General features: G+C 40.9%; 1 protein-coding gene across 2 annotated transcripts; it reads right to left on the bottom strand.

The window, feature by feature from the left end:
• ralbp1 (ralA binding protein 1) lies at positions 1-11,830 on the bottom strand. Of its 2 annotated transcripts, XM_073491736.1 has the most exons (11): positions 11,752-11,807; positions 9,608-9,663; positions 8,580-8,882; positions 6,150-6,581; positions 5,711-6,060; positions 5,053-5,214; positions 3,658-3,789; positions 3,292-3,402; positions 2,973-3,094; positions 2,750-2,870; positions 1-1,766 (listed from the first exon to the last, which is right to left on the bottom strand). In XM_073491736.1, exons 3-11 carry the CDS (start codon positions 8,827-8,829, stop codon positions 1,467-1,469), a joined length of 1,980 nt encoding a protein of 659 aa, XP_073347837.1. In that variant the 5' UTR covers positions 8,830-8,882; positions 9,608-9,663; positions 11,752-11,807; the 3' UTR covers positions 1-1,466. The 2 variants fall into 2 exon arrangements, with proteins under 2 accessions (XP_073347837.1, XP_073347836.1); XM_073491735.1 differs by lacking the exon at positions 9,608-9,663 and having other exon boundaries at positions 11,752-11,830.
• Positions 11,831-12,473: the final 643 nt, after the last annotated feature.

Below are 12,473 nucleotides of genomic sequence, written 5' to 3'. Positions count from 1 at the left end.
TAAATTATTTGGATCGACACTTTATTCTTCACAGCATTATTTTGTCTGCAACAATAAGCTACAAAAGCTTAGAACAATATGAAAATAACCTCATGAGAAGCTTCTGAGCCCAATCAAGCATTTATCTGTTTCGGTCACAGGATTAATAACAACACATTGAATCAAGAGTCCAGATGAGATTGCTTTGATTTGCCCGTGACCAAAGCAGGGGCAGTCACACTAGCATACTCCATACAGGTCATTAATAATAAAAAAAAAGAACATGTGACAAAACATAAGAGCTGAAAATACAGTATGTTTGCAATTTTACAATAATATACACAAACGTTAAGTAAGTCAGGCCATGCCTTTGCTTTAAATATCACTGAACAATGACAGTACTTTGCAATAGTCATGGATCAGATGTGAAATGAAATGATTGACTTGTAATCTTGAGGGTTTTTCTTTTTACTCACTTCCAACTGATGCCATGAATAACTCCGCACATCAAGAGTTAAAAAAAAAGAATCAGATGCACAGCAAAACTAAACGCCTCCTGCGCGTCTCTGCACACATTTTGGCGACAAGAATCATCACTACAGATTTGTTATTCCATATAAAACTGGACAAATGTTTGTGCAAGAGAGTTAGAGATAACAGAAGACGATTGCACTACAGAGCCAAGTGTGACTGTCACAACGCTGCCTCCAGCTCTGATGAATATACTTTTGTTGCGTATTTGTTGTCCGTTCATGTTTTCATGCACTGGTCAGTCGCGCGATACAACAGCCACTGTGTTTATGTGCATCTGCTGTTCAAAGAAAAGAAAGCATCTACAATATATTTATACATATATTCATATATTACTAAAAAGCTCAAATTTAAAATCAATGTATTTCTTGGATAGTCATCCGTATTCTTCAGAATACTACTTAAATATATAATATATAGATAGACCAATCATAGATTTCTTCATTATTCAAAGAGCTTTTAGTGGTTCTCTGGGGAAACGTATCCAGGTCTGGCATCTTCAGTTATGGCACAGTGGTCTCTATCCTAACATGTCAAATTTGCATCTAGGTGAGCAACATAGTGAGATACAGGGGCTGAGATTATCTGGTTTATAAGCGTTTCTTGAGCCCTTACCAGCGAAAAATAAACTTTATGTCCTAAACTGGCATGACGCTCTCCACTGAACCTCTTTTCCTTCATACAGGCTTGGCACTGTGAGTTTGAAAATATGGTCCACCTAGTGTATCTCAGCAGCAGCCAGTTGTCCGCTACAGAAGCTACTCGATTTCTTTTTGTTTGTGTTTTGCATGGGAAAATAAGAAACAAGGTATTTTATTTCTGCTAAAAGAGTCAAAGACAGTAACAGATTTTTCCATGGCTGCCACTTGGTGGGCACATTTACTACTAAATTCATGGATCCAGCAAATCTCCAGTGGATGAGTGACACTACAGGACAACTGAGCCACCATGACATCTCACATGTTGGCATCCCTCCTGTCTTTGCTCGGTGAAGGCTTCGAAGGATCCTTAGCTACCTTGCCATTGGCCGAGGCAGCGGCGTCAGCACCAGCGGCCGCCGGGACGACGGAGCGTTTGTTTTGCTCCTCGCTGCGCGGCTCTGGGCTCGGCTGCGGGGGCGGGGCCTGCTCGACCGGCGGCTGGACGGTCAGTTCCTGCTGCAGTTTGTGGCTCTGCAGGAGGCGAAGCTGGACACGGAGCTCCAAGATTGCTTCCTGCTCCTCATGGATGGCCTGATTCAGGTGTGTGTTTTTGTTCTACAGGGCGACAAAAGCGGTGCTTTGAAACAAAGTAGTTCTTCTCTGACAATATTTACAGAGAAAATATTTATTCTATATTGATCACATCCTTAGTCAAAAGAAAATCATACCTGAAATGAATGAGTATGATTTCAGACTTAATTCTGTCCAGACTCAACACACTTAAGGGACAGTTCACCCCAAAATCAAAAATACATATTTTTCCACTCATCTGTAGTGCTTTTAATCCATCTAAACTCTCCAGGTTTTGGAGATATCAGCCATAGAGATGTCTGCCTTGTATTGTATACAATGGAACTAGATGGCACTTGGCTTGCGTTGCTCAAAGCCCCCAAAAATACATTTGAAAAACTCAACACCATTGTCTCTTTGCACAAATCATGACCCGCTTACTCAAGAGATCCACAGAACTTGTTTTGAGCAATTTCACGTGGGAACTATTTTCTTTATACCGAACTACTCTAACAAACCGTATCACTGCGCAGAGGGAAGCGTACACCTACTCATGGACAAGAGGGTCATGCTCGTGACAGCGCGGGATGTAAACACTAATGGCGTCCTCTTTGACTGAGCTGTCAGGTTAGCTAGTTAGCTAGCCTCTTGTCCATGAGAAGATGCACACTTCCTTCTGCATAGTCATACAAAAAGATAGTTCCCATATGAAACTGGTCACAACAAGGTCTGTGGGTTATCATGAGCAACTTGGTCATGCTTTCTGGAAAGAGACAAATCTGTTGAGTTTTAAAAATATAATTTCTTTGGCGTTTTGAGCAGCACAAGCAGAGTGCCACCTTGTTATATTACATTCGAGATAAGGCAGGTATCTTACAGTGATATCTCTAAAACTCTGCAGCTCACACCAAAAAAATCCAGAAGAATAAATAGCACAACAGGTAAGAAGGAAAATATGTCTATTTGATTTTGGGGTGAACTTACCCTTTAAGTCAAACTTTAAGGTGTGGGCTGAATGCTCTTCTCACCTCCAGTTCCTCATTTTGCTTCTGCAGGTCTTCAAGAATCATCTGCAGCTCTTCCTCATCTTCACTCTCACTTTCACTGTCTGACGAATATTCCTCTGTCTCACTGCGACCCTGCTGCCGACTGAGGAACACAATACTCAGTTACAGCTGAGACCTTTCGTGCACACTATGACATCACATTACATCATATTTACTACCTAGAATGGTTTCAGTCTCGGTTTACCTCTGTATGTCTGCAATCTCCGCTCGCAGTCTCTCAATTTCTTCCTTCTCTGTTGCAATCTGTCTGCGAAGAACCTGCTCAAGAGAGATCAGCTCCTCCTGCTCTGTTAGGATCTCATTTTCCTGATAGTGGAGAGGAAGTGAGGGAAAACACATACTCATTCTATCACAGGGTTATACACGAGGTTTAGTCAGAGTAAAACGTGGATGAGTGGAAGATTTTTAAAACCAATGTCTAGTTTTTAGACACATATCTAGTGGTATTTGTTGGTCTGAGTACACTTTATAAAAGTATTCGTTTGTGTGATTGAATGACTCACCTGTGCTAAGAGGAGGTTGATGACTTCCTCTTCATTCTCAGTCATTTCCTCTTTTGAAACATCCTCCTTTGAGAGACTAGCTATCTCCTGGGCGATCTTACTCTCACACTCCTAAAAGGCAAAAGGAGGAAAGAGTCAATAGACAATAGTCAAACAAGTGAACCTTGGTCCTTAAAAAGAGCAGCTAACCATCATGTTTTTGTGCATTAGCCATCTTTAAATTAAGAACAAGCACTAGAAATTTACATTAGTGCTCTAACTGAGCAGGCAACCGCTCTGAATATGTTGGTACGATTGTCCTTGTTCTTGTTAAATAAAATATAAAACCATACATTTACGAACATACAGTATCCAGACACAACCCACCTGACGTTTGGCCTCCCTCAGTTTGCGTTTTAGAGCGGTCAGGATTCTCTGAACCTCCCACAGCCGCTCCTCTTTAGATAAATCCTTCACCCCTGCCTGCAGGTCCCTGTGCAGGCAGTTCAGCAGGAACTCCTAAAACACATTTTTATTAAATTTCAGAAGTTTGTTGACACTTTCTAGATACAGCACCTAGATTTACCATGACCTGGATGACTGAGAACCTTAATCAACATTAATAACAGTTATACATGAAACTTGTCATCCTTGAATGATGATCATTAAAAAATTAAGTACAGGAATCCGCTGAAGAAAGAAGAAAGTCAGCACATCTGCCAAAAACTTTAGAGACATCCCTCATTACTAGAAACATATGTATGGATGTCTAATATGCAAACATCTTATTTCCAATGCAATATTTCTTGCGAAAGGTGGAGGAGACAGAAGCCTTTTCACTGAGATGACATTCAAGAGCCTTGTAAGGTATTTTTTAACACCTTTCTTATATTAGCAACTTTCACAAAGTTGCTAATATTAAAGTGAACATGTCTTCCGTTTATGTTTATTTTACAGTGCGATGCATCGACATTAAATGGCAGGAACTTTTGGCACATGATGACAAAAGATCAAGTGCAGGCACACTAAGAAACAGGCAAAGATACAAAAACTTCTGCACTGCTGACTAAACAATGCAATATAAATAGAAGCTGCTTACTTTGCTAGATTCCTGCTGCATTACTACATATCTACCATGTAAGACTTGGCCCCTGCTTAGAGTGGGGACAATGTATCTTTTGTTTACTGACAATGAGATATGTAAATATTTAAGAGAACAGCAAAATACCTGATGAACTAATTTTACATATTTTTTAAAAAGACGATTATCATCATCCATTCATTTTGTGGAAAAGTGAGCACATCACCAAAGAGATATCCTAGAATAGCAAGTACAAGTAAGTACAAGTAAAAACAGGAATTCTCACAATTAAGAAGGTGAAACTGATGGATATTTGGCATTTCTGCTCGGTGAATGACCAAACAAACCCCATTTAATATGAGTTGGAGTGAGGAGACAGTAAACTTAGCTTAGTATAAACAACAGAAATGGGAAAACAGCTACTTTGGCTCTGTCCAATGGAAAATAATCCACTTAATACCACCTTTAAACATTACTAATGTACATATTACATCTGATTGGTTTAATCCTTGAAAAAACACAATGTAAAAATGACAAGTTGCAGTTTTATGGAGGGTTATGTGCGGGATATTAAACAGACAGACATGAGAGCGGTACCTCTCTCCCAAAATCAAACTATTCCTTTAAGTTCCATCCATCAATTTTCTCAATAAAATAATTGACAAAAACGAACAAATTGTCTGCAGTGGGACTGAACCCACCTGTCGTCGGATCTCCTCTTTGATGCTCTCCTGGGTCTCGGGCAGCGCCGGCATCGTAGCCATGTTGGACCAGCGGAGTGGCCGCACCACCGGCTTCAGGACCACGTCTCCAAACAGCTCCCTCACATGTGTGAAGAACATGTAGAGAACACGGTTCCCGATCTGAACAAATAAGTGAAGACAAAGCACAAAGTGCATCTAGTGTCAGACCTTATAATAAAACTGAATCATCTCTGCTTCACCTTCTCCGCATCACAAATTCCTGCATATTTACTCAGCCTGATTAAACTGACCCTGGGCTCCGCTCATTAATTGAAGAAAGTGTTTATTTAACAGTGTTGTGGCTACTGCTGCTGTTAGTTCAGAATAAGTGGAGCAGCCACAGAGATGGGGTTCCTATGGGGATAAATTAGCTTCACTAAACTGGGCCAGGGTTTTAGAACTGACTGTTTGATCCAATAAAAACTCGGTTGGGTTGTTGCTAAGGGGAGGTTTCTTATCTTTGAGGTACACAGCCTGAGCCCAATACCCATTTTTCTCTTTGATGTTTAGTTTGCCTGTTGCTGCTCTCTGCTCTCTCTGTACCATTTCCTTCCTTTGTTATCTTTTCCCATGAATCTCAAATTCTATTTACTCAGCATGATCCATCCTCTCTGACCTGTATGGTTGGGTTAAGGACGATGGAGATGTTCTGGATATTCATCTTGGTGTCCGCCTCCCTGGCGATGACGTGGTCCATGTGCGTGACGAGCCAGGAGAGAATAAGTCGGCTCTCCGCCGGCACCTCGGCCAGCAGCCTCTGGAACTCCGACACCTTCTCGGCCTCCACTTGACGTCCGCAGGCGTCCTCGAAGCGCTGGGCCAGATCCCGGCCTAGCAAGTTCTCAGGCAGCTCGCGGAGGTACTGCTTCAGCAGACTGGCAACCGTGTGGGGGTCATACTCCTCCAGGCAGGGGCACTCCTCACGGTCATACGCTGCTTTCAGTTCATCCACTTTGGACTTCATACCTGAGAGGGAGAGAAACTGATGTGAGTACCAATCAGACATACAAATACTACTCTAATTTTTACAATTTGGTTGGATAAAGTTTCTCTACCTGACACCCGGTAGATGCCTTCACACTTCATGCCATAACTTTCGATGTAGTCCACACATTCTCTAAAGATGGCTGGCAGCTGGATACCATCATACAGAGCCGTCCTCTTGACAGCTTCAGCCAGAGGTGCTCCAAAGATGGGCCTGAAGGTGGGGATCTCCACTGGGACTGGCTCTGCCTCTGTTGTCGGTTTCTTCTTCTTCTTCTTCTCCTTCCACTGTTTGACCACATCTGCAGCCGTCAGGTCCTTAGATTTCTTATCCTTGGCCTTGTCCTCCTTTGGGCCCTTCTCCTTCACCTTGAAGTCCTTTTCCTTCTTCTTAGAGAAACTCGGCTTCTTGAACACATGGATTCCTTTAGAGCGCTTCATCTTGGATGGGCTCTCTGCTTCGTCTGCAGAACTGTCCTCCTGGAAGGCGGCGTAGCCCTCCGCTGTGACAGTAAAGAAAGAGTAGGGAGAGGCAAAAATAGGGTTAGATCTGAGTGGAGAAACACCCCTGGTTTCTTATCCTCCTCTTACGACAGAACCATAATAGCAGTGAAATAGAAACAGGAAGAGGGATGTGTGAGAGAGAGAAGATAGCAAAGGAGGGGGAGAATGGGGACTTAGAAAAGAGGTCAGCCACCGATTTAGCATAGCTCCCACTGCACCTTACGCCTCTCCGCTCTAGAACAGGCTCAGTTAAAATATTATTCCTCAGAGCAAACAGCTTCAGGAAAAACTCAAAGAGTGGCCTCTTCACAGTTTTTGTCTCCTCTAATCATCTCTCTCTGGGTTACCCCTCCAACAGACCCCGTTTATCACACTACTGCCCGAGACACACCTTCACTGGGTGTGCTCTGAATCTGTCCATCTCTTCCTGTCTCCCACCATACACTGGTGTAAGAGCTAAATACAGACATGGAAAAAGCCTCATACTAACTGAGCCCGACAATCACTCATACTCCTTTTCCACAAACATGGAACAGGTTCAATTGAAGTTCGCTTCTGGCTGAAGCATTTCAACCAAAATAAAGGTGGTTCGGAACTCGAGAAGTTCAGCAGTAACCAAATAATAGCAGGTTTCCCTGACCTGAAGTGTGAACATGACAACATTGGTGGCCGTGTCAGATTCTGCAGGTTGGAAAGAGTGGATGGAGAAGACCATTGGTCCTTTACTTAATCGTCTTCATCATCTTCTTATCATTACCTCCGCCCAGGAGGATACATTTTCACCTGTGTTTATTTATTTGTTGGTTGGTTTGTCAGCAGGATTACACGAAATCTCCTGAACAGATTTCCACAAAACTTGGACGGAGGATGGGTCTCAGCCCAGAATAGACCAAATTAGCTTTTGGTGCAGACCCAGATAAAGGGACGGATCCAGGAATTTCGTTCTCACTCTCTTTAACATTGCAAGATAAGGTGCATTTCAACAATTTCTCAGGGAACAATGCATGGATCTTTACAATAATGAGGTGGCTGGTATCTACGAGTGAGTACAATTTCATGCGGATAAAGGGGACTGTTGGGCCTTTGCGAAGGTATGAGTGCCATTGGTATTTGTATCTAAAATGATAGAATAAAAGCTTGCAGGTAATCAGTGCAATCTGCCATCTTGCTACTACTGTTTGCTTTCGTTGTGCAACTTCTTCTGTTAATAATGCATCTTTGATTACAATGGTTCCACTCAAAACTGGTGGAAATGTGGGCTGGTTTGCAGGATAGGACCGAGGTTCCACAGGTATCAACAGCCAGCAGGAAAGAAAAGAAGGACGCTCTCTTTAGTCAACAACTTCTGCTGAGGAGACATTCAGAAACATTACAATGTTATTCAGTCCTCTGCTGCACTAAAGCTGGAGCTCAGTGGCCTGCAGTAAATGAAGTAGATGGAGATATTCTACATTTTTCATATTTTCAACAAATCCCCTGAAAATAGCCTTATGTGGTTGAAAACACTTTGATAACACAGCAAGAACTCTTTCTTCAGGCACTGCCCGTTACGCAATTGCATGCCAACCATATAGTGACCAAGTATTATTATGAGATATTAGACCAAGGTGCTACTTAAGTATATTACCGTGTGAAAACACAGCAGAAACAAGCAATTAGTGATGAGCAAAAAACCCCAAATATATCCCAAAGTACGATTTACATTTTGTAACGTTTTACATAACAAACATTTTTACTAGAAGTGTCCTTGTTTTGTTTTGTTATAGTTATAAAGACTTACTAATAAGTCAGATGAAATATTAAAGGATTGGTTTAACAAACATCGTAGCACAAAGCCATTTTCAGAGCAATTAGCCGTTTCCTGTAGTTTTTACAAAGCACAGACAATGGCTAAATCGCAAAATGTCCAGTAAGTGACCTTGTGTCCAGTAAGTCAGTCAAACTTTTCCAAGGTAAATAATACACCATCAATCTTAAATCACAGGATCACTTCTTACTCCTTTTCTCCTTCTTCTTGAACTTGTTCTTCTTCTTGCTGTGCTCTTTGTCGTCATCTGAGACGTAGGCGTCTGGTGCCTCGTGGTGGTGGCCATCGTGAGGCGGCGACGGTTCCCCAGTGCGGTACAAGCCTGGGAACTTGGTGGGACTGATCTCCTCAGAGCTGGGGGTGCGGGCCACGCCCCCTGGGTGCTCAGCCCTCCGCTGCTCTGCAGGGCTGCTGCTGGGGGGCAGGAAGCACTCAGTCATGGCTGCTCTGGCCTAATCACTCCTCTGACTGGCACATCACCTCTCCATCACACCTGCAGTGGGCAGAAACACGAGATGCTAACACATTGCAACCCTGCATTCAACTTTGAGATTATTTAATTATTCATTCTGCCTGTTATCCATGTGTTATCTGCCCCTTACTTAAGTGACAGGCAGTGGTAAGGTCTCTGAGTTTTATTTTTAATTATATTTGGATGGAAATTATTAGATCTGATCTGATTATTTTTGTTATTGAGGTTCAAGGTCAGATTAATTATCATTTTACAACATACAAAGAAATGCAAGTTGTAGTCCCCAAGAAACAAATTTGTTTTTATGGTGGAGTGTTGTGTGTCAGTTAATTAGTTATTTGTTATTTTGTTTAAATTATTTTAACTAGTTTTTAGTAATCCATTAGATTAGTCAATTAATTAATTAACTGAATGAATCATTTAGTCTATAAGTGACAAATTGCTTCTTTTGTCCCACTTAAAGTCCAAAGCCCAGACTATTCATTTACCATCATAAATGACATAGAAAAGCAGCAAATCCTAACATTTCAGAAGCTGAAACCAACAGATGTTTGACATTTTTTCTTTAACAAAATGACTGAAAAAATTAATCAATTACTCAAATAGTTGGCTTTTTTTTTCTCGAAAGACTAATCATTGCCGTTTGAAAAATAAATAGTTGCCAGGACTTGAAGAAGCTGGTTTACAGGACTTTTCACCATATAGATTTAATGAGTTAATAAAGGATTTTAAAACTACAATCGTACATGTGCCTGAACGATGTTGCAGTATGTCCTCTCTCTGTCCATTTCCCCTTGTTGAACTGAGGAAACAATTGAGTCACAATGAGTTTATCTGATTAAATAAAGGTTACACAAACATTTTTGCCGGAGCAAAACTAAACAGTTACTAAGATCCGCTTAGCAAAGCAGAAGCAGCTTATAACTATGTAAGAGCACATTATAGCAACAAAAATTAGCAACGACAACAAGATAAGCACCACCAAATGGCAATCTATTAGAAAACATGTCAGACCAAGTGGACAAGATGTACAATATAGCTGTAACATATTTTAAATAATTTAACTATTAAAAACTTAAGGCTAAGCTACAATAAGCACACATTTTTTCTTCAGGAAAGCTGTGACAATGTAGTTAAAAATATGTTTTTTCCATCTAGACTAACATTTAAAAATCTGTAGCAGATCTAAGGCTGCATGATATTGTAAAAATGAAAACATGTTATTATTTTTTGACAGATATTCAATTGTAATATGACTAAGATTAGTGGGCATGATCAATTTTGCATCACTACTTTGATTTTCACTGAAAAAACTACTAAAATCATGATGATGTGACATTTGTTGATTTCTGTATCATCTTCTGGAGAACAAGATTTGCAGGCTAGGACATCTCTGCTGCACTAAACAATCACTATAACACTGTTCGTCAAACATTTTACCTTGTTCAAAAATGTGCAGCTTCTTGCAATCTTGTTATATTTCGATTAATTGTGCAGCCCTTATAACAATGTAAGGGCGCATTATCACAACACAAATGTACATTAGTGACGATAACGAGATAAGCACCACAGTTTATGCACCAACTAAATGGTATTTCATAATTTGGCTTTAGATTTAGAAACCATGTCAAACCAAGTGGACAAAGTGCATAACACAGCTGTAATACATTTCAAATAATTAGACAAAAAACCTAAAGCTAAGATATAATTAACATTAACAACAGATTATTTCTTCAGTTAAACTGTGATAATGTACACAAAATAAGTTATTTTCCATCCCGACTAAGATTCAAAATCTGTAGCAGACCTATTGATCTGTAAACCAAACCCAAACACTGTGTAAACAGAGAGGTTAAAGCACATTAAATCAAGCTTCCTGTATCTTCTTTCTGTCTTTCCTGAATCTTTCAGTGATCGATGTACGAACAGGACAGCTGCAACAGTAATGTCCACCCACCAGATGGGGCTCTGCTATATGAGCAATCACATCCTCCATGTCCTGCTTCTATCAACATGCCAGTTCTGACATCCACAGTCAACAAAATCAAAACTGCAGTCATCAACCATGGAAACTGTGTCTGTAGATCAGCAGATATGGGTTCATTTAATGAGCTGAATGTTTGGACGATCAATTGAAACAACAGTGAGACTGTCTGCATTGTTTATGTTCAATTAAGCACAAACTCCTCTGCAGTCAGGTTTTAGGAAGTAGATTAAATTACGTTATAACTGGAAGGATGTTGTGTGTTTAAAAGAGATATGTCCTACTTATTACTGTGAGATGTTTCTCAAACTGACAGCAGGTTATACACGTCTTCTCCTGTTACATATTATTACTATATACAAGTTTAAGTTTCTCCATGAAAATACGCTGACTACAGAGTAGACAGATGTAATAAATGATGCACCACAACAGCTTTACGTTCCCTAACACTGTCTTGATTAAAGTCTGGAGACAAAAACTATTAATAAAGCCTGTTTGTTTGTCTGACTGACATCTTAATCTTTCTTCGCTGTGGGCAGATTATCCTCACTATTTCCTGTTTCCACATGAAAACTAATCAAGCACAACCAGTCAGACATCATCAACTTGCTGTTAAAGTACCAAGGTTACTTTCTGTATAAATGAATTTAAGCATATGTACATTAAAAGCAGCCAGAAAGTAGAAGCTCTCCTCTGAATGGAGGGGCCCATATGCTAACGTACGTTCAGCTAGCTGCCAACCCGCTAAGCTAGCTGATTAGCCAGCCCCACCGTCACAATTAAAGCTGCCGTTTCCTCCAAACAAAACCTACGTGAGATATATGGTTAGCTACATGTGCTAAACTATGTTCTGCAACCGCTGTACTGTCGTTGAACACGTAAAACACAAAAGACAACAAACTTTACCAAGAACTATCCCGTTCGGTCAATTTCAGAGTGGAGCTTCCGGATGTCTCTATACTAAATAAACCCATCTGCGCTTGCGCGGTAGCCAAGATGCACACTGGGAAATGTGGTTCGAAAGAGGATGAGTCAATTCCTGGGAAATTTTACCACAAATGTATAGTCTATGTAGGGTTTTATTTTGGTCAGAGAATGATCTGGAATTAATGAGGCATGTTTAGGCTGTGGTATCACTCTGATCTTAAAACACAAGTCCACTGTTATATAACTGTAAAAATAAACTGTCAAACAATGTTTTGAAAAGCAACTTTAATCTAAATTTGGTGAAACCACTTGCTACTCTGAATCATGTGTACTTTCCCAAACGCTGCGGTTGTGCTAAGAGGGCTGGTGGTCATCCCGACATATGCAACACATTAGGCCTCTGATCTTTGTTGGCACCGTCCGCTCCAAACCCACAGCTGCAATGGCGAATTGAGGTCGTGATTCAATATCATAAAAACAGACAAACAAGGTCTCATTGTTCGTCTGGTACATTAGTCTGTGCAAACTGCTGTTGCATGCCAATTGGGAACAGAATCAGTGATAGGGCACCCTGCTGCCTTTTGAAAATGCACCGGCTTTACAAAGAGCATTTGTGTGTGGCGGTGAGAGATTGGCATCGGTAAACGTTCCCTTTCCCCTCCGCTCGCATGAGACGGTCACTGAGCACTGGAACACCTGTG

This window comes from Pagrus major, chromosome 21, assembly GCF_040436345.1.
Source record: "Pagrus major chromosome 21, Pma_NU_1.0".
Taxonomy (NCBI): Eukaryota; Metazoa; Chordata; class Actinopteri; order Spariformes; family Sparidae; genus Pagrus; species Pagrus major.
This window is presented reverse-complemented; position numbering and strand designations above follow the sequence as displayed.